Source organism: Sturnus vulgaris, unplaced genomic scaffold, assembly GCF_052056855.1.
Source record: "Sturnus vulgaris isolate bStuVul1 unplaced genomic scaffold, bStuVul1.hap1 Scaffold_2034, whole genome shotgun sequence".
Classification (NCBI taxonomy): Eukaryota; Metazoa; Chordata; class Aves; order Passeriformes; family Sturnidae; genus Sturnus; species Sturnus vulgaris.
This window is the reverse complement of record NW_028276216.1, coordinates 1-27,870: the sequence shown is the minus strand read 5'-3', so window position 1 is coordinate 27,870 and position 27,870 is coordinate 1. Positions and strand designations below refer to the sequence as shown.

Sequence of the window (27,870 nt, the reverse complement as noted above, 5' to 3'; positions counted from 1 at the left end):
CGTTTCCTGCTTCTTTTTTTCACCCCAAAATCTCGGGAATTCTTTTTTGTTGTTGGGTTTTTTATTTCAAAGGAATTATGGAATTTCACCCCTCCCAGTTTTGGGAATTTTCGGGGGGGGGATTTGGGGAGGGTCTCCAAAAATCTCCAGAATTGGTTAAAAAAGGAAACAAACAAAAAAAAAAAGGGTGGGGGAAATTTGGAATTTCTGGGGCAGGGTTTGAGGGGAAAAGGTTTAAAAACGGAATGAGTTTAAAAACAAAAACAAAAAAAGGTGGAAATTCGGGATAATTTGGGATTTTTGCTCCTTTTGGGGCGGGAATTGGGTCTGGGTAGATCCAAAAAATCCCATTGGGGGGGGGGGAAAAAAAAAAAAAAAAAAAGAATTCCTGTTCCCGACGCCGGGATTTGGGACCTTCCCGAGTTCCCATCCGGGAAATTCCCGAATTCCCGCTCCTCTCTCTCCCCAATTTCCCGAATTTCCCGAATTTTCCCCGATCCCCTCCCCGTGCCGGGGGCTCCGATCCCGAATTTCCCGCTCCTCTCTCCCGCCTTCCCGGAACTCCGGAATCCCGGGGCCGGTCCCGCATTCCCGAATTTTCCTATCCCGGTGGGAATTCCCGCATTCCCGAATTTCCTATCCCGGTGGGAATTCCCGCATTCCCGAATTTTCCTATCCTGGTGGAATTCCCGCATTCCCCGTCCCGGGGAGGCCTCTCCGCATTCCCGAATTTTCCCATTCCCGGCGCTCTCTCCTCTCCCCTCTCTCCCCAAATTTCCTCTCCCGGGGCCGATCCCGAATTTCCCCAATCCCGGGACTCTCCGAATTCCCGGGATCCGCTCCTCTCCATTCCCGCGCACTCCCGGGATTTTTTTTTTTTTTTTTCCCGACCCCTCCGCCGTTCCCGGATTATTTTTTTTGTTTTGTTTTTGTTTTTTTTTTGTTTTGTTTTTTTTGTGTTTTCCCGGTGCTCCCCTCCCCGTCCCCGCCGCCGTCATCTCGTGCACGTCCGCAGGCGGCCCCGAGGCCGCCGTTGTGGCTGGGGGGGGGCACGAGGGGCTCGGGCCGGGCCCGGGCCGGGCAGGGCGGGGCGGCCGCCGGTACCGAGCCCAGCGCCGGTACCGAGCCCAGCGCCGGTACCGAGCCCGGGCCCAGCGCCGCTGTCGCTGCCGGTCCCAGTCCCGGCGCTGTCCCGGGTGTGGCTCCCAGTCCCGGCGTTCCCGGTGCCGCTCCCGGTGTCATTCCCGGTATTCCCGGTGCCGTTCCCGGTATTCCCGGCGCGTTCCGCGGCTGCTGCAGGTTCAGGATGCTGTCGATGGCGCTCTGCAGGTGCTCGCTCAGCGAATCGTCCTGGGGGCTGTCGCTCGAGAAGGACGCGTTGTCCACGTCCAGCATCTCCTCTTCCTCCTCCCTCCTCCTCCTCTTGCCGCCCCACGCCGCCTCCCGCCCTCCTCTGCCCGCGCCTTCCTCCTCGTCCTCCTCGTCCTCGCCGTCCGACGCCTCCTCGCGGGCCGGGGGTCCCTTCCCGCGGCCCCGCGGGGCGGGCTCGCGGTCCCGCCGGATCGCCGTGATCACCGGGCGGCGCTCGGAGCGCGCGGGCGGCGCCTCGGGGCTCTCCGGTAACTTTTCCTCAGCGGGAGGCGGCACGGCAGCGCGGCGGGCGACGACGACGAGGATGATGATGAGGATGATGAGGATGACGACGAGGATGAAGACGCCGGCGCCGCTCTCTTCTCCAGGGAGCCGTTGAGCTGCGCGGCCGCGGGCGGCGTTCCCGGCGGGATTCCGGCGGGATTCCCGGCGGATCCAGCGCCGTGTTGTGGATCACCTTGCTCAGCCCCGCCTCCTGCTTGATTTTCAGCTTGAGGCCGATGCGGCTCCGCGCCTCGTACGTTTTCATCGGGGGGCGGCTCCGCGACGGCAGCGCGTCCTCGTCCCCTCCCCCACCCCCGGCCCCTCCCCCTCCCCCGCCCCCGGCCCGGAGATCCCGGGGGGGGTCCCGGGGGGGAGGGTCGCGCCCCTCCCCCAGCCAGGTGACGCTCGGGAGCCCCCCCCGTGCTTGATGAGCAATTTGGGGGGGGCGGGGGGGGGAGGGGCGGGGGCGGGAGGGGGAGGGGCGGGGAGGGCTGGGGAGGGGCAGGGAGGAGGAGGAGGAGGAGGAGGAGGGGGGGAGGGGTGGGAGCGGGAGGAGGAGGAGGAGGAAGAGGAGGAAGAAGAGGAGACGTATTCGTCTGCAAGAGAAAGGAGCAGGGTCACTGATTAATTAGAGTAATTAGAGTAATTAGAGCTCATTTGCATGGGGATAACGGCAATTTCCCTTTCTCCCTCTCTCCCCGCCCCAAATTTGCCTTTTCCCACGGGATTCATCCCAAAGATCCAGAGGCTGGGCCGGGACCTCGGGGAGACCTCGGCTGGGCCTTGATTGGCCTTTAATTGGCCTTTAATTGGCCCTTGATTGACCCCTAATAAACCTGTAACTGACCCTTAACAAACCCTTAACAAACCCTTAATTGACCCTTAATAAACCTTTAATAAACCTGTAACTGACCCTTAACGAACCCTTAATTGATCCTTAATAAACCTTTAATACACCTGTAATTGACTCTTATTAAACCCTTAATTGACCCTTAATAAACCCTTAACGAACCCTTAATTGACCCTTGATTGACCCTCAATAAACCTGTAACTGACCCTTAACAAACCCTTAATTAACCCCTAATAAACCTTTAATAAAACTGTAACTGACCCTTAACAAACCCTTAATTGACCCTTAATAAACCTTTAATAAACCTGTAACTGACCCTTAATAAACCTTTAATAAACCTGTAACTGACCCTTAACAAACCCTTAATTAACCTCTAATAAACCTTTGACTGTCTGATGGGCCTTTGGCAGGTCCCAAACCCCAGGAATTCCATTCCCACAATCTCAAAATCCCATTCCCATTGGGAATCCTCCCTATTGCCATTCCCAGACTGCCAAAATCCCAGATCCCAAATTCCCAAATCCCGGCTCCTCACTGGGCCGGTCTCAGATCCCAGTTCCCAAATCCCATTCCCAAATCCCAGATCCCATTCCCAAATCCCCAGATCTGGCTCCTCACTGGGCCAGTCTCAGATCCCAGATCCCAGTTCCAGATCCCATTCCCAAATCCCAGCTCCCATTCCCAGATCCCAGCTCCCATTCCCAGCTGTGGCTCCTCACCGGGCCGGTCCCAGATCCCAGATCCCAGATCCCATATCCCAAATCCCAGATCCCATATCCCATTCCCAGCTCCCATTCCCAGCTGTGGCTCCTCACCGGGCCGGTCCCAGTTCCCATTCCCAAATCCCAGATCCCAAATCCCAAATCCCAAATCCCAGTTCCCATTCCCAGCTGTGGCTCCTCACCGGGCCGGTCCCAGTTCCATTCCCAAATCCCAGATCCCAAATCCCAAATCCCAAATCCCAAATCCCAGCTCCCATTCCAGCTGTGGCTCCTCACCGGGCCGGTCCCGGGCCAGCTGCCGGTCGAGCGCCAGCGCCGTCTTCTCCTCCTGGATGAAAATCCGGTCGATCATCACCATCTCTGCCGAGGGGCTGGAACGCTGTGGGATTGATGGGATATGGGATTGGGATCAGGGATATGGGATTGGGATATGGGATCATCACCATCTCTGCCGAGGGGCTGGAACGCTGTGGGATTGATGGGATATGGGATCAGGGATAGGGGATTGGGATCAGGGATATGGGATTTGGGATCAGGGATTTGGGATCATCACCATCTCTGCTGAGGGGCTGGAACGCTGTGGGATTGGAATATGGGATATGGGATATGGGATTGGGATTTGGGATCATCACCATCTCTGCCGAGGGGCTGGAACGCTGTGGGATTCATGGAATATGGGATCAGGGATTTGGGATCAGGGATTTGGGATCATCACCATCTCTGCTGGGGGGCTGGAATGCTGTGGGATTGATGGGATATGGGATTTGGGATCTAGGATCAGGAATTTTGGGATCAGGGCTCACCCTGGATTCCTCCAGAAGCAGGCGCCAGTATTTGTTGAGCACCAATCAGGGATCAGGGATGATTTGGGATGAGGGATCAGGGATGATTTGGGATCAGGGATCAGGGATGATTTGGGAATTCTGGGGTCAGGGCTCACCCGTGACTCCTCGAGCAGCAGCAGCCGGTATTTGTTGAGCATGGCCCGCGTGCGGCGCAGGAGCTGCTCCGACACCGCCTCGAACTCCTCATCCACTGGGAATGGTGGGAATGGGATAACAGCAATGGTGGGAATGGTGGGAATGGGATAACAGCAATAGTGGGAATGGTGGGAATGGTGGGATGGGATAACAGCAATGGTGGGAATGGTGGGAATGGGATAACAGCAATGGTGGGATGGGATAACAGCAATGGTGGGAATGGTGGGAATGGGATAACAGCAATGGTGGGAATGGGATAACAGCAATGGTGGGAATGGTGGAATGGTGGGAATGGTGGAATGGTGGGAATGGGATAACAGGAATGGTGGGAATGGGATAACAGGAATGGTGGGAATGGTGGGAATGGGATAACAGGAATGGTGGGATGGGATAACAGCAATGGTGGGAATGGTGGGGATGGGATAACAGGAATGGTGGGAATGGTGGGGATGGGATAACAGCAATGGTGGGAATGGGATAACAGGAATGGTGGGAATGGTGGGAATGGGATAACAGGAATGATGGGAATGGGATAACAGCAATGGTGGGAATGGTGGGAATGGGATAACAGGAATGATGGGAATGGTGGGAATGGGATAACAGGAATGATGGGAAATGGGAAATGGAAGAGGAAGAGGAAGGAGAGAGAGGGGATGAAGGAAGGGACGGAGACGGAAGCGAGAGAGGAACGGGAGGGAGAGAGGGGAGGAGAAACGGAGCAAAGGGCTCGTTATTCCAACAGTCCCGATATCCCAACATTCCCCACATCCCCTGAGATATCCCATATATCCCATATCCCATATATCCACAATATATCCCGGTGTATCCCGGTGTATCCCGGTGTATCCCGAGGCTCCCTCACCCCTCTGGCACTCGGATTCCCCGGGCAGCACCCCCTGGTAGACGTGGTGGGGCAGCGTTTATCCCATACATCCCATACATCCCATATATCCCATATATCCCATATATCCCATATCCCATATATCCTGATAATATCCCGTTATCCCGATGTTCCCTCACCCCTCTGGCACTCAGATTCCCCGGGCAGCACCCCCTGGTACACGTGGTAGGGCAGGGTTTATCCCATACATCCCATATATCCCATATCCCATATATCCCGTATATCCCGTGATATATCCCATATATCCCGGTGTATCCCGGTGTATCCCGGTGTATCCCGAGGCTCCCTCACCCCTGTGGCACTCGGCCTCCCCGGGCAGCACCCCCTGGTACACGTGGTAGGGCAGGAGCCTCCTGAGGGCGTCGCCCACGGAGCGGAACGGCGTCCGGAATTCCGGGTGCAGCACCGAGCCCTGGTGCTTGTGCAGCTGCTCCAGGAGGCTGGGGGGGGAAATTCCGGGAATTATTCCACATCTGGGGAATTCCGGGAATTCCGGGATTTGGGAATTCAGAGAGTTTGGGAATTCTGGGATTGTGGGATTTGGGAATTCTGGGAGTTTGTGATCAGGAATTCTGGAAATTCCGGGATTTGGGGAATTCCGGGAGTTTGGGATCAGGATTTCCGGGATTTTGGGACTGGGGATTTTGGGATTTTTAGGATTGGGAATTCCGGGATTTTGGGATCAGAGAGGAATTCTGGGATTTTGGGATCAGGAATTCTGGGATTTTGGGGATGGAGAATTCCACGATTTTGGGGATGGGGAATTCCAGGATTTTGGGACTGGGGATTCTGGGATTTTGGGGATGGGAAATTCCAGGGTTTTGGGATCAGGGAGGAATATGGTGGACTTGGGTCAGGGAGGAATTCTGGGATTTTGGAATTGGGAATTCCAGGATTTGGGGGACGGTGAATTCTGGGATTTTGGGATCAGGGAATTCTGGGATTTTGGGATCAGCACAAACAGGGACAGGATTCCCCACCCCAGAGGGAATTCCCAGCGTTCCCAGTGCTCCCAGTTCCTTACCAGGCCTCCTTACTGGGCTGCAGCACCGGCGCCTTCTTCAGCGCCAGCTTCGCCTCCAGCTGCGGAAAAACCCCCGGGTGTGGGGTCAGTTCCTGGGATTTGGGGAAATTCCCGGGATTTGGGGGTCAATTCCCAGAGTTTGGGGAGAATTCCGGGGATTTTGGGACTCACCAAGGGCGGGGCCTTCCCTCCCCCCGAGGGCTGGGGGGGGCCCTTGATCCCACCCGGCTTCACCTGCGGAAAAACGGGAAAAGAATTGGGAAAAAAATCGGGAAAAAAATCGGGAAAAAATCGGGAAAAGCGGGGGGGAAAGATAATGGAGAAAAATTGGGAAAATCCAGGAAATTCCCAGGGCTGGGAAAGGGAGGAGGGAACCCAAAGGGGAAAACCAAGGGGAAAAACTGGGAAATAAAAGTGGGAAAATTGAGAAAATTGGCAAAAGAAACGGTGAAATTACCAGGGAAAAGTGGGAAAAATGAGGAAAAGTGGGAAATCTGGAATTAAAGGGGTAGAACTGGAATTAAAGTGGGAAAAGGGGAATTAAAAGGGGAAAACCTGGGAAATAAAGGGGAAAAAAAAGGGAAAATCCTGGAAATAAATTGGGAATAAATCAGGAAATAAATTGGGAAATAAATAAATGAGGAAATGAATTGCGAAATAAATGAATTGGGAAATGAATTGGGAAATGAATTGGGAAATAAATAAATGAGGAAATGAATTGGGAAATAAATGAATGAGGAAATGAATTGGGAAATGAATTGGGAAATGAATTGGGAAATAAATAAATGAGGAAATGAATTGGGAAATGAATCAGGAAAAAGCGCTCACCTGTCCGGGCTGCTGGGGGGGGAGGGGAGCCCCCAATTTCCCGGGATTTGGGGCCCCTTTCCCAGCGGGAACGGAACCGGAACCGGAAATGGAACTGGGAACGGATCCCGGAACGGATCCAGAACCGGAAATGGAACCGGAACTGGAACCGGAACCCGGAACGCTGGAGAACGGCTTGGAGTCGGGCGGGGCAGAAACGGCACCTGAGGGAGACGGGAAAAAACTGGGAATGGGAAACTGGGAAACTGGGAAACTGGGAATGGGAAAGGGAATGGGAAACTGGGAATGGGAAACTGGGAAACTGGGAATGGGAAACTGGGAAACTGGGAATGGGAAACCGGGAATGGGAATGGGAAACTGGGAATGGGAAACTGGGAATGGGAATGGGAATGGGAAACTGGGAACGGGAATGGGAAACTGGGAATGGGAAACTGGGAATGGGAAACTGGGAATGGGAATGGGAAACTGGGAATGGGAATGGGAAACTGGGAATGGGAATGGGAAACTGGGAATGGGAAACTGGGAATGGGAAACTGGGAATGGGAATGGGAAATTGGGAATGGGAAACTGGGAATGGGAAATTGGGAAACTGGGAATGGGAATGGGAAACTGGGAATGGGAAACTGGGAATGGGAAACTGGGAATGGGAAACCGGGAATGGGAAACTGGGAATGAGAAACTGGGAATGGGAAACTGGGAATGGGAATGGGAAACTGGGAATGGGAATGGGAAACTGGGAATGGGAATGGGAAACTGGGAATGGGAAACTGGGAATGGGAAACTGGGAATGGGAATGGGAAATTGGGAATGGGAAACTGGGAATGGGAAATTGGGAAACTGGGAATGGGAATGGGAAACTGGGAATGGGAAACTGGGAATGGGAAACCGGGAATGGGAAACCGGGAATGGGAAACTGGGAATGAGAAACTGGGAATGGGAAACTGGGAAACTGGGAATGGGAATGGGAAACTGGGAATGGGAAACTGGGAAACTGGGAATGGGAAACTGGGAATGGGAAACTGGGAATGGGAAACTGGGAATGGGAATTCCAAAATTTGGGGATTTTGGGAACTGGGGATTTCAGGATTTTGGGATTTGGGGATTTTTGGATTCAGGGATTTCAGGGACTCAGAATTTGGGGATTTGGGGATCCCAGACCCACCTGAGGCCGGGGCGGTGCCGGTTCCGGTTCCCAGGGCCGGGCCGGGCGTCCCCGGAGCCGCCGGGACCAGGACGGGAGCGGCCGGAGCCGGGAACGGGGCCGGGCTGGACGGGGGCGGCTTCGGCTGCAGGAGCAGCCCCTGGGGCACCTGGAAAACCCCAAAACAAACCTGTCAGGACAGGATGGGACACCCCAAAAACATCCCACGGAACTCCCCAAAAAATCCTGCCAGGAACGGATGGGAAACAACAAAAATATCCCCAGAAAATCCCATCAGGAACGGCTGGAAAACCCCAAAACATCCCCAAAAAATCCCATCAGGAACGGCTGGAACACCCCAAAACATCCCCAGAAAATCCCATCAGGAACGGCTGGAAAACCCCAAAACATCTCCAGAAAATCCCATCAGGAACGGCTGGAAAACCCCAAAACATCCCCAGAAAATCCCATCAGGAACGGCTGGAAAACCCCAAAACATCCCCAGAAAATCCCATCAGGAACGGCTGGAAAACCCCAAAAATGTCACAAAGAAATCCTAAAGACCCTGTCAGGAACAGCTGGGAACCCCCAAAAATCCCAAATCCAGAGGGATCCCACTCCAGGATCCCCCCAAAATCCCCAAATCTGTCAGGATCCAACAGCTGCATCCCCCCAGATCCCAAATCCAGCAGGATTCAAAGCCTGGATTCCCTAAATCCCAAATCCTGAATCCCCCAAATCCCTGAAATCCCAAATCCTGAATTCCCCAAATCCTGAATTCCCCAAATTCTGAATTCCCCAAATCCCTCAAATCCCAAATCCTGAATCCCCCAAATCCCAAATCCAGGGGGACCCCTCAGTTCCTCGGGATCTGAGCCAGGGCTGGGATTTGGGAACGGGACAATTCCACCTGAACCCCCCTGGAATTTCGGGATCCTCGGGAATTCCTGCTGGGACTTCCCTGCTCATGCCCGGAAATTCCCGGAATTCCATCGGGATTTCCCTGCCCAGGCCAGGACTTTGGGATTTCCCGGGATTCCCCCTGGGATTTTTGGGATTTCCCAGGATTTTTCCCCTGGGATATCTGGGATTTCTGGGGTATTTTCCCCGGGATTTCTCCCCTGGGATATTTAGGATTTCTGGGAAATTCCAAGAATTCCCCTGAGATGTTTGGGATTCTGGGGATTTCCCAGGATTTTCCCCCTGGGATATCTGGGATTTCTGGGGTATTTTCCCCGGGATTTCTCCCCTAGGATATCTGGGATTTCTGGGGTATTTTCCCCGGGATTTCTCCCCTGGGATATCTGGGATTTCTGGGGTATTTTCCCCGGGATTTTTCCCCTGGGATATCTGGGATTTCTGGGGTATTTTCCCCGGGATTTTTCCCTGGGATATCTGGGATTTCTGGGGTATTTTCCCCGGGATTTTTCCCCTGGGATATCTGGGATTTCTCGGGTATTTTCCCCGGGATTTCTCCCTGGGATATCTGGGATTTCTGGGGTATTTTCCGGGATTTTTGGGAATTGTTTTACCTGCTGGAAGCGCTCGGGGCCGGCCTTGGGCGGGGCCGCGGGGCCGGGCAGGGGCTGGAAAGGAGCCGGGATCAGCGGGAAAGTCCGGGAATGTTCCGGGGCTTTGAGCAGCGGGAAAGGCTGGAATGCTGGGAATGCTGGGAATGGGGGGACTGGGAATGCTGGGGTTGGGAATGATGGGAATGCTGGGGTTGGGAATGGGGGGACTGGGAGTGCTGGGAATGCTGGGACTGGGAATGGGGGGACTGGGAGTGCTGGGAGTGCTGGGGCTGGGCATGGGGGGACTGGGAGTGCTGGGAATGCTGGGGTTGGGAATTCTGGGAGTGCTGGGAATGCTCGGGGGGGACCCCGAAGAGCCCCGGGGGAGGCTCCGGGCGCGGCGGCTCCGAGGGAGGCCGGGGCTGGGAGGGAGGCCGGGAATGGGGCCGGGATGGGGGCCGGGGCAGAGGCTGGGGCTGGGAGGGAGGCCGGGCCGGGATCTGGGGGATTGGGGGGATCTGGGATATCTGGGATGGGATCTGGGATGGGATGGGGGTCGTGGGGTCCCCCGGGGACGCTCCCGGGAGCTTCGGCTGCAACAGAAGGAGAGGAAAGAGCTCGGTTAGTGCGGGGGAGGGGAGGGACAGGAGGGAATTCCCAGGGGGAAAAAAAGCTCGGGAAAAGCGCCGGGAATTCCCTCCCCCCCCAGGAAAAATCCCCATCCCAAAATCCAAAAATCCTGGCTCCGAAATCCAAAATTCCCATCCCGAAATCCAAAAATCCTGGCTCCGAAATCCAAAATTCCCATCCCGAAATCCAAAAATTCTGGCTCCGAAATCCAAAGTTCCCATCCCGAAATCCAGAAATCCTGGTTCTAAGATTCAAAATCCAGATCCCAAAATCCAGAATCGCGATTCTGAAATCGCCATCCCAAAATCGAAAATCCCGATCCCCAAATTCAAAATCCTGATCCGAAAATCCCGGGAAAATCCCAGGGAAATCCTGGGAAAATCCACCCTGAGGATTCCCAAGGCACCCCCAGGACCCCAATCCCATTTTTTGGGAATATTTTGGGTCACACCGAAAGCAAATCCACCCTTGGGAATTTGGGAAATCCCCAGATCGCCTCTGACCTGGACTTCCCTCTGGAGCAATCCCAAAAAATAATAATTTTCCATTTTTTTCTCCCCCAAAAAATTCCCCATTCCTGTTTTTTTCCCCCCCATTCCAGGGATGATTCCGGATGGATCCGACCACCCCCCCTTCCCCATTCCCGAATTTTTGGGGAATTTTTGGGGGGAATTCCGGGGGTTTTGGGGGTGCAGAGGAGCAGCAGCAGCCGGGGTTAGTGAGCGCCAAGCGAGCGGAGCAGCCGGAAAAACGGGGCGGGAATTTCTGGGAATTTTTGGGATTTGGGAATCCTGGATTGAGCCTGGGGGAGGGGGGGGAGGAATTCCAGGAGATCCAAGAGTGGGGAGGGGTTTGGGTCCCTCGGGGTGGATCCAGGGGGGATCCGCTCCCAAATCCCAAATTTCCACTCTCAAATCCCAAATTTCCGCTCTCAAATCCCAGATTTCCGCTGCTGGGTCCCAGCTTTTCCATGCCTGGATCCCGGTTTTCCGTTGCTGGATCCCATTTTTCTGCTCCCAGATCATTTTCCCCACCATTCCCAGGGAATCCCTGAATCCTGGCAATCCCCAAATCCCAGAAGGTTGGGGATCCCGAAATTCTGCAAATTCCCCAAACCCTGGGAAAAATCCCCAAATCCTGGGGATGCCTGAATCCAAGAAATCCCAGAATACCAGGAATGCCTGGAATCCCCAAATCCCAGAAATCCCCAAATCCCAGAAATCCGTAAATCCTGGGAAAACCCAAATCCTGGGAATCCTCAAATCCTGGAAATCCCAGAATCCCAACAATCCCCGAATCCTGGGAATCCCCGAATCCCAACAATCCCCGAATCCCAGAAATCCCCGAATCCTGGGAATCCCTGAATCCCGGGACTCCCCCAGATCCCAGGACCCCCCCAGATCCTGGGAATCCCCAAATCCCGGGAATCCCAGGACCCCCCGAATTCCCAAATTCCCGAATTCCCTCACCTGCTGCAGGAACATGGGCACGCTGTCCTGGCCCAGCACGGGCGCGGCGCTGCCGGTGCCGGCCGCCGTTCCCAGCAGGATTTTCTCGGGGCTGGCGGCGAGGCCGGGGCTGGGCTGGGCGCTCCCAGCCCCCAGCGCCGCCGGAGCCGCCGCGGCGCCGCCGGAGCCACCGGAACCGGGCTCGGCACCGGCGCCGGCGCCGGGACTGCCGGCGGCCGCCTGGATGCTGACGGCGGCTCCCAGCCCGTCGCCGGCGTTGAGCATGGCCACCGGGCTGGCCAGGGTGACTCCCTGGATCACCGTGGGCGCCGGCGCCGGCGCCGAGCCGGGGCTGGGCAAGGGCCCGGCCAGCGACACCGGCATCTGGAACAGCGCCGGCGGCGCCACCTGGCCCGGCTGCAGCTGGATGGGCGCCGCCGACAGGATGTGGGCCGTGCCCGCCGCGCCCGGCGACGCCAGCACCGGGCCCAGGTTGAGCTGCCCGGCCAGGTTTTGGTTGAGGAGCTGCGCCGGTAAGGCCGGGTTGGCCAAGAGCTGGGCGCCGGCGCCCTGGCCGGCGATGATGTGAGTTTGGCCGGCTCCCGGCAAGAGCTGGCCGCCCACGTTGGCCGGCAGCGCCGAGAGCGGCTGCGGCAGCGGCACGGCCGAGGCGCCGGCGAGCTGCCCCGGCAGCAGGAATTGGTTCTGGCCCTGGAAGGGCTGCGCCGGGATGACGATGGAGCCGCCCTGGTTGAGCACGTGCACGCTCATGGACTTGCCCAGCGCCGGCGGCTGCGGCGGCGGAGGCTTGAAGACGTTGGGGGGGAAGCTCTGGAGCACCACGTTGGGCGCGGCTTTGCCGGCCATGAACGTCAAGTTCTGCTGCGTCTTGGCCGGCGTCTCGCCGGGCAGCGCCAGGGCGCCGCCGGGGGCGAAGGGTTTTGGCGTGATCTGGTAAAGCTTCTGCTGCAGCACGCCGGCGGGCTTGGGCTGGATGGGCGTGGGCGTGCGGTGGATGATGACGTTGGGCGCCGGCACCAGGGAGCCGCCCAGGCCCGAGGTGACGGTGAGCGGCTGCGCCGACGCCGCCGACACGCCGCCGAACACGGAGCTGCCGTTCAGCGTGGTGGTGGCCACGGCCGGAAGGCTCTTCTGGATCACCAGCCCCGCGCCCTGCGCCGCGCCCGCCTCGGGCTGCGCGATGTAACCGGCCACCGGCGCCGGCTTGGCCAGCAGCTGCGGCGCGGCCGGCTGGTTGATGGCCATCACCTGCTGGCCCACCACCTGGATGGGTCCCAGGCCCAGGGCGCCGCCGGGGCTGCCGTTGGGCAAACCGGGCAAGTTTGGCAAGGGTTGGATGGTGACGTTGCCCAGGCCCACCTGCTGCAGGAAGGGCTGGACGCTGATGGCTTTGTTGACCACGTCCGGCGGCTGCACCAGCGCCTGCGGGGCCAGCACGGCCGGCGGCTGCAGGCCCAGCAGGTCGGCGCCGCCCGAGAAGATCTGGGGCGTGCCGTCGGCCGCCTGCACCACCGGCTGCAGCGCCGGCAGCTGGAAGGAGCCCAGGTCCAGCTCGGCCTCGGCCTCCAGCGTCTGCTCGGTGATGTTGGCCTCCTGCAGGCTCTGCTGGAGGATGTCGCACGGCTGCTCGGCGCCAGCGCCGGCACCGGGGCCCGGCGAGCCCAGGATGTCATCCTCCAGGAAGTCCAGGTCCACGCTGGCCGGCGGCTGGCTCGGTTCGGCGCTCAGCGGGTTGCCACCGGCGGCTTCTTGACCGTGGAGCTGCGGGGGGGTGGCAATGGGGGTGGGGTGAGATGGGGGGAGGGGTTTGGGGAACTGGGCGAGACCAACGGAGCCCAACGGAACCCAACAGAACCCAACGGAACCCAACGGAACCCAATGGAAATCAATGGAAATCAGTAGAGACCAATGGTGATCAATGGAACCCAACAGAACCCAACAGAACCCAACGGAACCCAATGGAAATCAATGGAAATCAGTAGAGATCAATGGAGATCAATGGTGATCAATGGAACCCAACAGAACCCAACAGAACCCAACGGAACCCAATGGAAATCAATGGAGATCAATGGAGATCAATGGAGATCAATGGAACCCAACAGAACCCAATGGAGATCAACGGAGATCAATGGAACCCAATGGAGCCCAACAGAACCCAGTGGAGCCCAATGGAGCCCAGTGGAATCCAACAGATCCCAATGGAGATCAATGGAACTCAACAGGATCCAATGGGATTCAACGGAATCGGGAATTCCTCATCTCTTCCTTTTCCCACCTTTTTATTATCCCAGAGAAAAAAAACATGGGGAGTCGAAAAAAGGGAATTCTCCACCCAAAAAAGGGAATTCTCCACCCAATAAAGGGAATTCTCCACCCAATAAAGGGAATTTTCCCGGGAATTTTTTCCTCTTTGCGCAGCCCTGGGAACAGGGAGGAATTCCCCGAAATTTGGGAATTTTTTCCCGGGGGAGGGGGGGTTACCTACCCCAGCACCCTCGAAAAAGGCACTGGCGGCATCTCCGGAATTGTCCAGGAGATCGTCACTGTCGATCTGGAACCGGAAAAATCGGGAATGGATGGAGGGGAATTCGGGAATTGTGGGGTGAGGAGGGGGGAAATGGGGAAAAATGGGGGAAAATTGGGAAAAAATGGGGAAAAATGGGGGAAAATGGGGAAAAAGGGGGAGGAAATGGGGAGGAAACAGGGGGAAAAATGGGGAAAAATGGGGGAAAATGGGGAAAAAAGGGAAAAAAGGAAAAAAAAAAAATCAGGATGTGGGTGAGGGCCCCGAATTCCTGCCTGGGCAAGCTGGGAAAAAAATTCCAGGAGAAAATCCCGGGCGGGGCTGGGGGCTGAGGATGGGGAGGGGAGGGGAGGGAATCGGGAATTCCGTGGGAAAATCGGGAATTTGGGATTTGGGATTGGGGGGGAGGGGCGCTCACCTTCTCGGATCCATGGAGGAAATCATTCAGGGCCTGCGGATCGCTGCGGGAGCAGGGAACAGTCAGGGGGGAATTCCGGGAATTCCGGGAATTCCAGAGGGACCAGGGACCTTTCCCACCTTCCCAAATCAATTCCCACCTCCTCTGGGACAATTCCAGCCCTTTTTTAGGGACATTCCCCCCAAAATTCCCACCTTTCCCAGGGTCTCTCCTGCTACAATTCCCATTTTTTGGGGGGTCGTTTTCCAGGTAATTCCCATTTTTTCGGGGCCATTCCCACCCTGGTTTTTATTTGGGGGGGGGGGGGGGTCGTTCCCAGGACGAGAATTCCCACTTTTCCAGGCCGGGAATTCTGGGAATTCCGGGACTCACCAGATGACGTCTAACAGGCACCGCCCGTCCTCATCATCCATGACACCTGCAACGACACACAGCGTCATTTCCCATGGAAAACACCGGAAAATTCCCGGGAAAACACCGGGAAAATCCCGGAAAAACCCAGGAAAAATCCCGGAAAAATCCCGGAATAAACCCCGGAAAAATCCCAGAAAAAATCCCAGAAAAACCCTGGAAAAATCCCAGAAAAATCCCCGGAAAAATCCTGGAAAATCCCGGGAAAATCCTGGGAAAACCCCAGAAAAATCCCAGAAATACCCCGCAAAAATCCCGGAAAATCCCCAATCCCCGAAATCCCGGGATTCAGGGCCCTTTTCCCGCTTTTTTTGCCCCCAAATCCTCGTTTTTGTCGTGGTTTTTTTGGGAGGGAGAAGTGGGAAAAGGGAGGGGGGGGAAGGGAAATCTGTCGGGAATTGGTTCCAGGAATTCCTGGAAAAATCCTGGGAAATTTTCCCCCAGGAATTCTAAAACGGGGGCGGGGGGGGGAAGAACTGATCCCAAAAATCCCTCAGGGAATGAAGTGATCCCAAAATCCCCCCGGGGAAATTCGGGATTTATCCCAAAAAAATCCCTGAGGGAAATTCAGGATTTATCCCAAAAAAATCCCTGAGGGAAATTCAGGATTTATCCCAGAATTCCCTCCTGGATCCTGGAGCCCAGAGCCCCCAAGAACGAAATTCCCGGGATTTTTTGGGGTTTTTTTTTGGGAACAGCCTAAAACCAGAGCCCAGCCCGGAATTTTCCAGGGATTTTCCATCCCAGGGATTCCTTCCAGAATTCCCAAAATTCCCGGGGAAACCCAGGGAAAACTCAGGAATTCTCTCGGGGAAATTCGGGAATTCTCTGGGAATTCCGGGAATTCCAGCCCCGGGCAGAATTCCCAGAATGAAATGTGGATTTGGGGCAGAATTCCAGGAATTCCCAGGGAAAAGCAGCCAAAGAATTCCCAAAATTCCGATTTTCCCGGGAATTCCGGCCCGTTCGGATCAATCCAATCAATACCTGATCAATCAACGCATTCATTAATCAGCCTCTAATTAATGAATGTAATTAATGGACGCTCAATTAATGAACCAGAGAATGATTGATTGATCAAGCCCCTAATTAACCGGCCTGATATCAAATCCATTAATTAATCTGATTAATTAATCAATGTTGAGCCTCGTTGATCTATTAATCAACAGCTGAGCTAATCAATCACTGATATCCCACTGATTAATTTACCTAATAAAGGCAGGAATCAATTAATAACAGGGTTAATTAAACAGGGAAACCGGCCACTAATCACACCCCCAATTAATTCTGTTAATAACTGACAATTAAACGCCTCACAATCAATCAATAATTAATTAATTGATCCAATACCTGACCCCACAGATCGTTAAGGGATTATTGATCAGTTATTAATCAATTACTGACTGGAGCTGTTGAACCATTAATGAATTAATAGGGCAATTAATGACCTATTAATTGATCAGCTGTGGGATCAATTGATCAGACTCACAGCTGGGGGATCAATGGGGTCATTGATCAATACCTGATCAATACCTGATCAATACCTGATCAATACCTGATCAGTCAGTGATTGACAGCTGCCACGGCCACAGGCATCACTAATCGATCACCAGAGCACGGATGGGTCATTGGCTATCGATTATCGATTATCAGCTATTATCAGTTATTGATTATCGGTTATTGATTATCGGTTATTGATTATTGGCCAGCAGCCAATGAGCAGAGCCAGGGGATCCCAGAGATTCCCACGGGATTTTAACGGAAGGGGAAAAAATTCCTGGGGCCAGGCTGGGAAAACCCAATCCCAGTTCAGAAAAACCATTCCCAGTTCAGAAAAACCATTCCCAGTCTGGAATTCACCATTCCCAGTTCAGAATTCTCCATTCCCAGTTCGGAATTCACCATTCCCAGTTCAGAAAAACCATTCCCAGTTCGGAATTCACCATTCCCAGTTCAGAAAAACCATTCCCAGGTCACAAAGACCCAATCCCAGTTTGGAAAAACCAACCCCAGTTCAGAATTCACCAATCCCAGTCCCGGATTCTCCATTCCCAGTTCAGGATTCCCCATTCCCAGTCCGGACATGCCAATCCCAGTCCAAGAAAAACCCAATCCCAGTTTGGAATTCTCCAGTCCCAGTCCAAGAAACCCCAGTCCCAGTTCTGAGTCCATCATTCCCAGTTCTGAATCCACCATTCCCAGTCCGGGATTCTCTGCTCCCAGTTCAGAATTCCCCATTCCCAGTCTGGAATTCTCCATTCCCAGTCTGGAATTCCCCATTCCCAGTCTGGAATTCCCCATTCCCAGTCTGGAATTCTCCATTCCCAGTCTGGAATTCTCCATTCCCAGTTCAGAATTCCCCATTCCCAGTCTGGAATTCTCCATTCCCAGTCTGGAATTCTCCATTCCCAGTCTGGAATTCCCCATTCCCAGTCTGGAATTCCTCATTCCCAGTCTGGAATTCCCCATTCCCAGTCTGGAATTCCCCATTCCCAGTTCAGAATTCCTCATTCCCAGTCTGGAATTCCCCATTCCCAGTCTGGATCTGCCCAGGCCCAGTTTGAGCCCCAAACCCGCGGGATCGGAGCAAGGACGGAGCAGGGAACAGGACTGGGATTGACTCGGGGATACTCCGGGGATACTCCGGGGGTACTTCAGGGATACTCCAGGGATACTCCGGGGATACTCCAGGGGATACTCCAGGGGATACTTCAGGGATACTCCGGGGATACTCCAGGGATACTCTGGGGATACTCCAGGGATACTCCGGGCTTGACCTCTGACCTCTCACCCAGGGGATACTCCAGGACCCGGACCTCGAACTCCAGGGATACTCCAGGGATACCCCAGGAACATTCCAGGGATACTCTGGGGATACTCAGAGCCTGACTCTCAGCACACTCAGGGGATACTCCAGGGATACTCCAGGGATACTCCAGGCAGGAATTCCAGCCCCAAACTCCTACTCAGGGGTTACACACGGCACCAATTCCACTCTCCAGCCCCATGCTCCGGGGTTACTCCAGGGATACTCAGAACCTCCTTTCCAGCACACTCAGGGGATACTCCAGGGGTACTCTGGGGATACTCAGAGCCTGACTCTCAGCACACTCAGGGGATACTCCAGGGATACTCCAGGGGTACTCAGGGGATACTCAAGGCCCGGCCTCCCCTCCCCAGCTCTTACTCCGAGGATACTCCAGGACTCAACCCCAGCCCCCAAATCCATCCACTTCCCTCCCCGCCCCCCTCCAAAAAATTCCCAAAAAATTCTCCAAAAAAAAACCGCCCCCAAAAAAATTCCCAAAAATCCCAGGAGGCCCCAAAAAAAGCCCCCAAAGGTCCCAGGAAGGGCCGGGCCGGGTCGGGGCCCCGGGAGTGCGGAATGAACACGGGAGAGATCGGGACACACGACCGGAGTTTATTCGGACACCGAACCGGGGCAGGGCCGCCACTGCGGGCTGGGGGGGCTGGGGGGGTTTGGGGAATTTTGGGGGAATTTTAGGGGGGATGGACGAGGGGGGAGGAGCCCTGGGAAAGGGGAGGGGGGGAGGGGGGAGAGGGGATGGGGGGAAATTCCCAAAATCCCAAACCTGACCCTGGCAGAGAGGGAGGAGGAAGAGGAGGGAGAGGAGGAAGGGGAGGGAGAGGAGAAGGAGGAGGAAGAGGAGAAAAAGAAGAGGAAGAGGAGGAAGGGGAGGAAGATGAAGAGCAGAAGAAAAAGGACAAAGAAGAGGAGGAAGAGGAGGAAGAGGAGGAAGAGGAGGAAGAGGAGGAAGAAGAGGAAGAGGAGGAAGAGGAGGAAGAGGAGGAAGAGGGGGACAGGCCGAGAGCAGCCCCAGAACTGAACCCCTGAGGATGAGGGGGAAGAGGAAGATGAAGAGGAAGAAGAGGAAAACGAAGATGAAGAGGAGAAGGAAATGAGGAGGATGAAGAGGAAAAGAGGAGGAGGAGGAGGAAGAAGAGGAGGAAGGCCACACACACAGAGCCAGAGCTGGGACATCCCCAAAGCAGCTCCCGAGGAAGAGGAGGAAGATGAAGGCACAGAACCAGCCCGGGGCTGAGCCCTGAGGAAGAGCGGGAGGAAGAGGAGGAGGAAGAGGAGGAAGAGCAGCAGGAGGCAGAGGAAGAAGAGGAAGATGAGGAAGAGGAGGAAGAGCCGCGGCAGCAGCGGGAGGAGGAGGAAGAGCAGGAGAAGGAGGAAGATGAGGAAGAGCAGGAAGAGGCAGAGGAGGAAGACGAGGAAGAGGCAGAGGAGGAAAAGGAAGATGAGGAAGAGGAAGATGAGGAAGAGCGCGGCAGCAGCGGGAAGAGGAGGAGGAGGAGGCGGCGGCCGAGGCCGAAGGCCCCACCCCGCGCCCCCCCCCCGCCCCCCTCAGTTTTGGGCCCGTTCGGGGCCGCTCGGAGCGGGGGGGGAGGGGCCGCGGCGGGGCCGGGGGGGGTTCCCGGCGGCGGGGGGGGCGCGGCGGGGCCCGGGGGGGTTTCCCGGCGGCGGGGGGGCAGCGCGGCCGCGCTGTCGCCGCCGCTGTCGCGACAGGGCCGCGATTTGGGGCCGATTCGCCGCTTTTTTTGTGGCGGACTCACCGTGAGGCCTGAGCGGCGCCCGGCGCGGGGTCTCCCAGGCGCCCCCGCACGGGCGCCGCCGCCAGGACCCCGCCGGGCCCCGCCGCTTAGGGGTTCGCGGCGCTGCCTGATCGCGGCCTCATCGCCGCCGCTTCCCGGCGGGGACGCCGCGGGGCCCGGGGGGGTCGCGGAGGGGACGGGGGCGTACCGGGGAGTTTAACGGGACCCCCCCCGGCCCCGCGGGCCCCCCCAGAAAAGTACGGAGAGGAATTCATTAGCATAAACCGCGCCCCCGGACAGGCATTAGAATAGACACGCCCCCGCGCTGGCGCCTCAGCAGCCAAGCCCCCCCCGAGGGACCGCTCATTAGCATAAACCACGCCCACAAGGCTGTGCGGTAACATAAACCACGCCCACAGCTATAAATCAGCCTAAATCACGCCCACATAACTGCACGTTAGCATAAACCAGGCCCAGCGGGCTGTAAATTAGCAGAAACCACTCCCCGAGCCCCAGCGCCAACCCTGAGACTTTCGTTTGCATAAACCACGCCCCACCCCAACACAGAGACAACCTGCACCCCTAATTTACATACACCGCCCCCCCACGAGTTGTTAATTAGCACAAACCACGCCCGCAAACGCGGCCTATCAACAGCCACGTCGCGCTTCCTCTTTTGCATAAACCACGCCCCCAGGCCGCTCGGCTCGGTCCTCCTGCCCGCCAGGGGGCGCCGCGGCGGAGCCGCCGCTTCCGGGGCGCGCTCCCCGTCACGTGACCGGGCCGGCGGCGGGGCCGTCATGGCGGCGGCGGGGAAAGAGGCGGAGGCGCAGCGGCTGCTGGCCGAGGCGGACAAGAAGGTCCGGGGGGCTCAGTCCTTCTTCGGGGGCCTCTTTGGGTGCGTGCGGGGCCTGAGGGGAGGGCGGGGAGGGGGAGTCATGGCGGCCGGGAGGGGGGAAAGGGCGGGAATTGGGGGAGTTGTGAGGTGGAAAAGGGAGGAGCAGGAGAATTGGGGCAGTTGTGACGGAGAAGAGGAAAGAGGGAGGGGAACTGGGGGAGTTGTGAGGGAGAAAAGGGGAGAGGGAGGGGAATTGGGGGAGTTGTGAGGGGGAAAAGTGGAAAAGTTGGGAATTGGGGCAGTTGTGAGGGGGAAAAGGAGAGAGGGAGTGGAACTGGGGGAGTTGTGAGGGAGAAAAGTGGAAAGGTTGGGAATTGAGGGAATTGTGAGGGGGAAATGGAAGGAGGAGAGGAGTTGGGGAAGTTGTGAGGGGAAAAAGGAGCGAGAGGAGAGAATTGAAAGAGTTGTGAGGGAAAAAAAGGGGAAAGGTTGGGAATTGGGGCAGTTGTGAGGGGGAAAAGCAGAGAGGGAGGGGAATTGGAAAAGTTATGAGGGAAAAAAGGGGAAAGGTTGGGAATTGGGGGAGTTGTGAGGGAAAAAAAGGGGAAAGGTTGGGAATTGGGGGAGTTGTGAGGGAAAAAAAGGGGAAAGGTTGGGAATTGAGGGAGTTGTGAGGGGGAAAAAGGGGAAAGGTTGGGAATTGGGGCAGTTGTGAGGGGGAAAAAGGGGAAAGGTTGGGAATTGGGGGAGTTGTGAGGGGGAAAAAGGGAAAGGTTGGGAATTGGGGCAGTTGTGAGGGGGAAAAGGGAGCGAGAGGGGAACTGGGGGGTCCTGAGGGGGAATTGGGGAATTTTCTTGAGGGGGCACCCGGAATTCCCCCAATTCCCACTTTTCCCATCTGAATTCCTCCATTTCCCTGCCCCAATCCCCATTTCCCCATCGCAATCCCCATTTTCCCACTCCTATTCCCATTATCCCACTCTAATTCCCTCTTTTTCCACCCCAATTCCCATTTTCCCCCCTCATTCCCATTTCCTCCCCCCAATTCCCGTTTCCCCCCCCCCCCCAGCTCCCCCTTTTCCCTCCCGGAATTCCCGGAATTCCCGGAATTCCCGTTTTTTCCAGGGGCTCTTCCCGGCTGGAGGAGGCCTGCGAGTGCTACACCCGCGCCGCCAACATGTTCAAAATGGCCAAGAACTGGAGCCGTGAGTCCGGGAATTCCGGGAATTCCGGGAATTCCGGATCCATTCCCGACCCTGTCCTGCTTTTCCCAGAGGCCGGGGCTGCGTTCTGCTGTGAATTCCCGGGATTATTCCCCTGAATTCCCGGGGTTTATCCCGGTGTTTATGCCGGTGTTTATCCCATGAATTCCCGGGGTTTATCCCGGGGTTATTCCCATGAATTCCCGCGGTTTATCTCAGTGTTTATCCCATGAATTCCCGGTGTTTATCCCGGTGTTATTCCCGTGAATTCCCGGTGTTTATGCCGGTGTTATTCCCGCTGTTATTCCCGGTGTTTATGCCGGTGTTATTCCCGTGAATTCCCGGTGTTTATGCCGGTGTTATTCCCGTGAATTCCCGGTGTTTATCCCAGTGTTAATTCCATGAATTCCCGGTGTGTTTCCCGGTGTTATTCCCATGAATTCCCGGTGCTTATCCCGGTGTTATTCCCGTGAATTCCCGGTGTTTATCTCAGTGTTTATCCCATGAATTCCCGGTGTTTTCCCAGTGTTTACCCCATATTTATCCCGGTGTTTATCCCATGAATTCCCGGTGTTTTCCAGAGGCCGGGGCCGCCTTCTCCCGTGAATTCCCGGTGTTTTTCCCGGTGTTTATCCCGGTGTCATTCCCACGAATTCCCGGTGTTATTCCCACATTTTCCCGGTGTTTTTCCCGGTGTTTATCCCGGTGTCATTCCCACATTTTCCCGGTGTTTTTGCCGGTGTTTATCCCGGTGTCATTCCCACATTTTCCCGGAGTTATTCCCACATTTTCCCGGTGTCATTCCCGGTGTTTTCCCGGTGTAATTCCCACATTTTCCCGGTGTCATTCCCACATTTTCCCGGTGTCGTTCTCACATTTTCCCGCTGTCATTCCCACATTTTCCCGGTGTCATTCCCGGTGTTTTCCCGGTGTTTTCCAGAGGCCGGGGCCGCCTTCTCCCACATTTTCCCGGTGTCATTCCCACATTTTCCCGGTGTTTTCCCGGTGTTTTCCAGAGGCCGGGGCCGCCTTCTCCCATGAATTCCCGGTGTCATTCCCACATTTTCCCGGTGTCATTCCCACATTTTCCCGCTGTCATTCCCGGTGTTTTCCCGGTGTCATTCCCACATTTTCCCGGTGTCATTCCCACATTTTCCCGGTGCCATTCCCGGTGTTTTCCCGGTGTTTTCCAGAGGCCGGGGCCGCCTTCTCCCGCGCGGCTCAGCTGCAGCTGCAGCTCCAGAGCAAACACGACGCCGCCACCAACCTGGTGGATGCCGGGAACGCCTTCAGGAAAGCTGATCCGCAGGGTGAGCGCCGGAAATCCCGGGAATCCCGGGAATTCTGGGAATTCCGGGGGGCGGGGGGTGGGAGCCCTCGAAATTCCTGCTGGAATTCTGCCGAACGCTGGTGACATCTCCAAAAAATCCCGCTGAAATCTTGGCAGATCCCGTTAAAATCCCGTTAAAATCCCATTAAAATCCCATTAAAATCCCGTTAAAATCCTATCCAATCCTATCCAATCCCATTAAAATTCCATTAAATCCCATTGAAATCCTACCCAATCCCATTAAAATCTCAGTAAATCCCATTAAAATCCCATTAAATCTCATGAAAATCCCATTAAATCCATTAAAATTGTACCCAGTTCCATTAAAATCTTGGCAAATATCCCTAAAATAATCCCATTAAAATCTCACTAAAGCTCTGTCCAACTCCATTGAAATCCCACTGAAATCTTGGCAAATCCCATTGAAATGCCACTAAAATAATCCCATTAAAATCCCAGTAAAATTTTCTCAAGCACCATTAAAATTTTGTCCAATCCCATTGAAATCCTGCAAAATCCTGATCGAATCCCCTTTAAAATCTCATTAAAGTCCTGCCAAATCCCAATAAAATTCCATCAAAACCCTGCTAAATCCAATTAAAATTCCATTGAAATCCTGTCCCATTAACACCCCCCCCAAATCCCCTAAAATTCCCAAAAGCCTCCCTAAAATTCCCAGAACCCCCCTCAAATCCCCCAGAATTCCCAGATTTTGGGAATTTTTCCCACTTTTCCGAGGGGTTTTTGGTGCTCAGCCGGAATTCCGGGGGCGGGATTCGCTCCCAGCCAGGAGCAGATGGAGCCGAGCTGGGGCCGGAATTCCCGGGGAATTTGGGCAGAATTCCCGAGGTTTTTTAGGGCAGAATTCCCGGGGAATTTGGGCAGAATTCCTGAGGTTTTTAGGGCAGAATTCCCGGGGAATTTGGGCAGAATTCCCGAGGTTTTTTAGGGCAGAATTCCCGGGGAATTTGGGCAGAATTCCCGAGGTTTTTTAGGGCAGAATTCCCGGGGAATTTGGGCAGAATTCCTGAGGTTTTTAGGGCAGAATTCCTGAGGAATTTGGGCAGAATTCCCGAGGTTTCTGAGCAGAATTCCCGAGGTTTTTGGGCAGAATTCCCGAGGTTTCTGAGCAGAATTCCCGAGGTTTTTGGGCAGAATTCCCGAGGTTTTTGGAGCAGAATTCCCGAGGTTTTAGGGCAGAATTCCCGAGGTTTTAGGGCAGAATTCCCGGGGTTTTTGGAGCAGAATTCCCGAGGTTTTTGGGCAGAATTCCCGAGGTTTTTGGGCAGAATTCCCGAGGTTTTTGGGCAGAATTCCCGAGGTTTTGGCTTCTGCTGGTTCTGGAGCAGCTCCAGAGGGGGGAGGGGGGTGGAAATTCCGGAGTTTTGGGCAGATTTTTGGGATGGAAACTTTGGGATGTCCTTGGATCCCATCCCCCTCCCTGTTCCCGGTTTTTGGGGGATTTTCAGGGATAACGGAGCAGAAATTTGGAATTTTAATGTTTTGTCAAATCTGGGAATGATTTCATCCCGATTTTCTCACCTGGGAAGGAAAAAAATCTCCTTGGGATTCATTCTGGGGGGGTTGGAATTCCCAAAAAAAAGGGTTAAAGATCCCTGAAATCCCTGACTTTTCAGGAATTGAATCTGAGCTTCCAAAATCTGGGATTCTGATCCCAAAACTTGGGGCTCTGATCCCCCAAATGTTGGGGGTCCCAACCCTAAAAAATTCCGGGATAATCCTGAGGGTTTGGGGCTCCAATCCCAGAAAGTTTCAGGCTCTGATCCCAAAGATTTTGGGTTCCAATCCCGAGGATTTTGGGGTTTTAATTCTAAAGATTTTAGGGTTTGATCCCAAAGATTTGGGGGTGTCCAATCCTGAATTTTTTGGGGTTTTAATCCTGGGAAATTGGGAGCTTTGATCCCAAAGATTTTGGGGTTTGATCCCGAGGATTTTGGGCTCCAATCCTGAGGATTTTGGGCTCCAATCCCGAGGATTTTGGGCTCCAATCCCGAGGATTTTGGGGTTTAAATCCCGAGGATTTTGAGCTCCAATCCCGAGGATTTTGGGGTTTTGATCCCGAGGATTTTGGGGTTTAAATCCCGAGGATTTTGGGCTCCAATCCCGAGGATTTTGAGGTTTAAATCCCGAGGATTTTGAGCTCCAATCCCGAGGATTTTGGGGTTTTGATCCCGAGGATTTTGGGCTCCAATCCCGAGGATTTTGGGGTTTAAATCCCGAGGATTTTGGGGTTTAGATCCCGAGGATTTTGTGCCCCATTCCCGTTTTTTTTCCCCCTTTTCCAGAGGCCATCAACTGCCTGCTCCGCGCCATCGAGATCTACACGGACATGGTGAGAATTCCCGGGATTCCCTCTGGAATTCCCACCTGGAATCACCCCTGGAATTCCCCCTGGGATTTGGGGTTTGGGGTTTGGGGTTCCCCCATTCCCATTTCCCCCTCCCTGTGCTGCTTTTCCTTTGGGGCATTCCCATTTCCCTGCATTTTCCTGCTTTTCCCACAAAGCATTCCCGTTTTTCCCCATGGAATTTTCCCATTTTTCCTGAGGGAACACTCCAGAGCAAATTTCTGTTTTTCCGTGGAATTTCCTGTGGAACCTTCCCAGCTTTCCACGGAATTTTCCAGGGAACGTTCCCATTTTTCCCATGGAACATTTCCCATTTTTCCCTGGGACGTTCCCTGGAATATTTCCTGTTTTCCCTTGCCCTGCTCCCATTTTTTCCCCATGGAATTTCCCCGGAATTCCTGTTTTTCCCCATGGAATTTCCTATGGAATTCCCGTGTTTTCCTCATGGAATTTCTCATGGAGTTCCCATGTTTTCCCCATGGAATTCCCGTTTTTTTTTCCCCATGGAATTCCCGGTTTTCCCCCCTGGAATTCCCGTGTTTTCCCCATGGAATTCCCGTGTTTTCCCCGTGGAATTCCCGTGTTTTCCCCATGGAATTCCCGTGTTTTCCCCATGGAATTTCCCATGGAATTCCCGTGTTTTCCCCGTGGAATTCCCGTGTTTTCCCCATGGAATTTCCCCAGAATTCCCGTGTTTTCCCCATGGAATTCCCGTGTTTTCCCCATGGAATTTCCCCAGAATTCCCGTTTTTCCCCAGGGCCGTTTCACCATTGCAGCCAAGCACCACATCACCATCGCCGAGATCTGCGAGAGCGACCTGCTGGACATCGGCAAGGTGGGCGGCTGGGGAGGGGGAAAATGGGGGGGAAATGGGGGAAAATATGGGGAAAAAATGGGGAAAATATGGGGAAAATATGGGGAAAAAATGGGGGGGAAATGGGGAAAATATGGGGAAAATATGGGGAAAAAATGGGGGGAAAATGGGGAAAAACGGGGGAAAAAATGGGGAAAATATGGGGGGAAAACGGGGAAAATATGGGGAAAATATGGGGGGAAAACGGGGAAAATATGGGGGGAAAATGGGGAAAATATGGGGGAAAATATGGGGAAAAAATGGGGAAAAAATGGAGGAAAATGGGGAAAATATGGGGAAAATATGGGGGAAAACGGGGGAAAAATGGGGAAAATATGGGGGGGAAAATGGGGAAAAACAGGGGGGAAATATGGGGAAAATATGGGGAAAATATAGGGGAAAAACGGGGGAAAAAATGGGGAAAAAATGGGGAAAATATGGGGGAAAATATGGGGAAAATATAGGGGAAAAAATGGAGGAAAATGGGGAAAATATGGGGAAAATATGGGGGAAAAAATGGGGAAAAAATGGGGAAAACCGGGGGAAAAAAAAAAAAAACCAGGGAAAAAAATCGGGGAAAAAAAGGGAAAAATACTGGGGGAAATCCGGGGAAAAATGGGTAAAAAACAGGAAAAAAAAAACCCGGGGAAATCCGGGAAAAAACAGGAAAAATACTGGGAAGAAACCGGGAAAAATCCTGGGGAAAATCCCAGGAAAAAAACCGGGGAAAATCCTGGAAAAATCCCGGGAGAATCCTGGGGAAGAAAAAACGGCAAAAATCTGGGGAAGATCTGGGGAAGATACTGGGAAAAATATGGGAAAATTCCTGGGGAAAATATGGGAAAATTCCTGGGGAAATCCTGGAAAAATCCCTTGGAAAATCCTGGGAAAAAACCTGGGAAAGTCCTGGGGAAATCAGTGATTTTTCTGGGGAATTTGAGGGAATTTTCTGCGATTTTCCTGGGATTTTTTAATGAATATTTTTCTGGGATGAATTGGGGATTTTTCTGGGATGAATTGGGGATTTTTCTGGGATGAATTGGGGATTTTTCTGGGATGAATTGGGGATTTTTCTGGGATGAATTGGGATTTTTCTGCAATTTTTTGTGGTTTTTTTTTTTTTGGGGGGGGGGGGGATTTTTTGAGGATTTTTTTCTAGGGGTTTTGGGGAATTTTTTGGGATTTTTTTCTGTGGTGAACTGGGGATTTTTCAGGATTTTTTAAAATTTTTTGGAGCTCCTGCCAGGCCGTGTCCAGATGGAGCAGCCGGAGCGGGGGCGGCCGGAGCTGCGGGAGCTGGGGAAGGAATTTGGGAATTTGGGAATTTGGGAATCTGGGAATGGGACCAGGGACAGGAATTGGGGAATTTGGGAATCTGGGAATGGGACCAGGGACAGGAATTGGGGAATTTGGGAATCTGGGAATGGGACCAGGACAGGAATCGGGGAATTAAATTTGGGAATGGAATTTGGGACTGGAATCAGGGACAGGAATTTGGGAATGGAATTTAGGACAGGAATTTGGAAATTTGGGAATGGAACCAGGGACAGGAATTGGGGAATTAAATTTGGGAATGGAATTGGGGAATGGAACCAGGGACAGGAATTGGGGAATTTGGAATGGAATTTGGGAATCTGGGAATGGGACCAGGGACAGGAATTGGGGAATTAA

At 54.3% G+C, this 27,870-nt stretch overlaps 2 protein-coding genes across 2 annotated transcripts; one reads left to right on the top strand and one right to left on the bottom strand.

The window, feature by feature from the left end:
• Positions 1-158: 158 nt before the first annotated feature.
• LOC148217848 (BRD4-interacting chromatin-remodeling complex-associated protein-like) lies at positions 159-16,598 on the bottom strand. The gene is given in 16 exon segments (XM_088158445.1): positions 159-1,592; positions 1,636-2,046; positions 2,049-2,231; positions 3,484-3,586; positions 4,148-4,242; positions 5,380-5,528; positions 6,113-6,171; positions 6,284-6,346; positions 6,941-7,177; positions 8,099-8,226; positions 9,723-10,466; positions 10,674-10,689; positions 11,692-13,452; positions 14,177-14,242; positions 14,634-14,676; positions 15,006-16,598. Coding segments are annotated over 16 exon segments (4,809 nt in total). The 5' UTR covers positions 15,074-16,598; the 3' UTR covers positions 159-909.
• A 3,766-nt stretch (positions 16,599-20,364) lies between these two features.
• Positions 20,365-26,181, top strand: LOC106863917 (alpha-soluble NSF attachment protein-like; the record flags this gene model as incomplete). Its single annotated transcript, XM_088158444.1, has 5 exons — positions 20,365-20,505; positions 21,571-21,650; positions 22,841-22,957; positions 25,284-25,330; positions 26,104-26,181. Coding segments are annotated over exons 1-5 (420 nt in total), but the record flags the coding sequence as incomplete, so codon positions are not given.
• Positions 26,182-27,870: the final 1,689 nt, after the last annotated feature.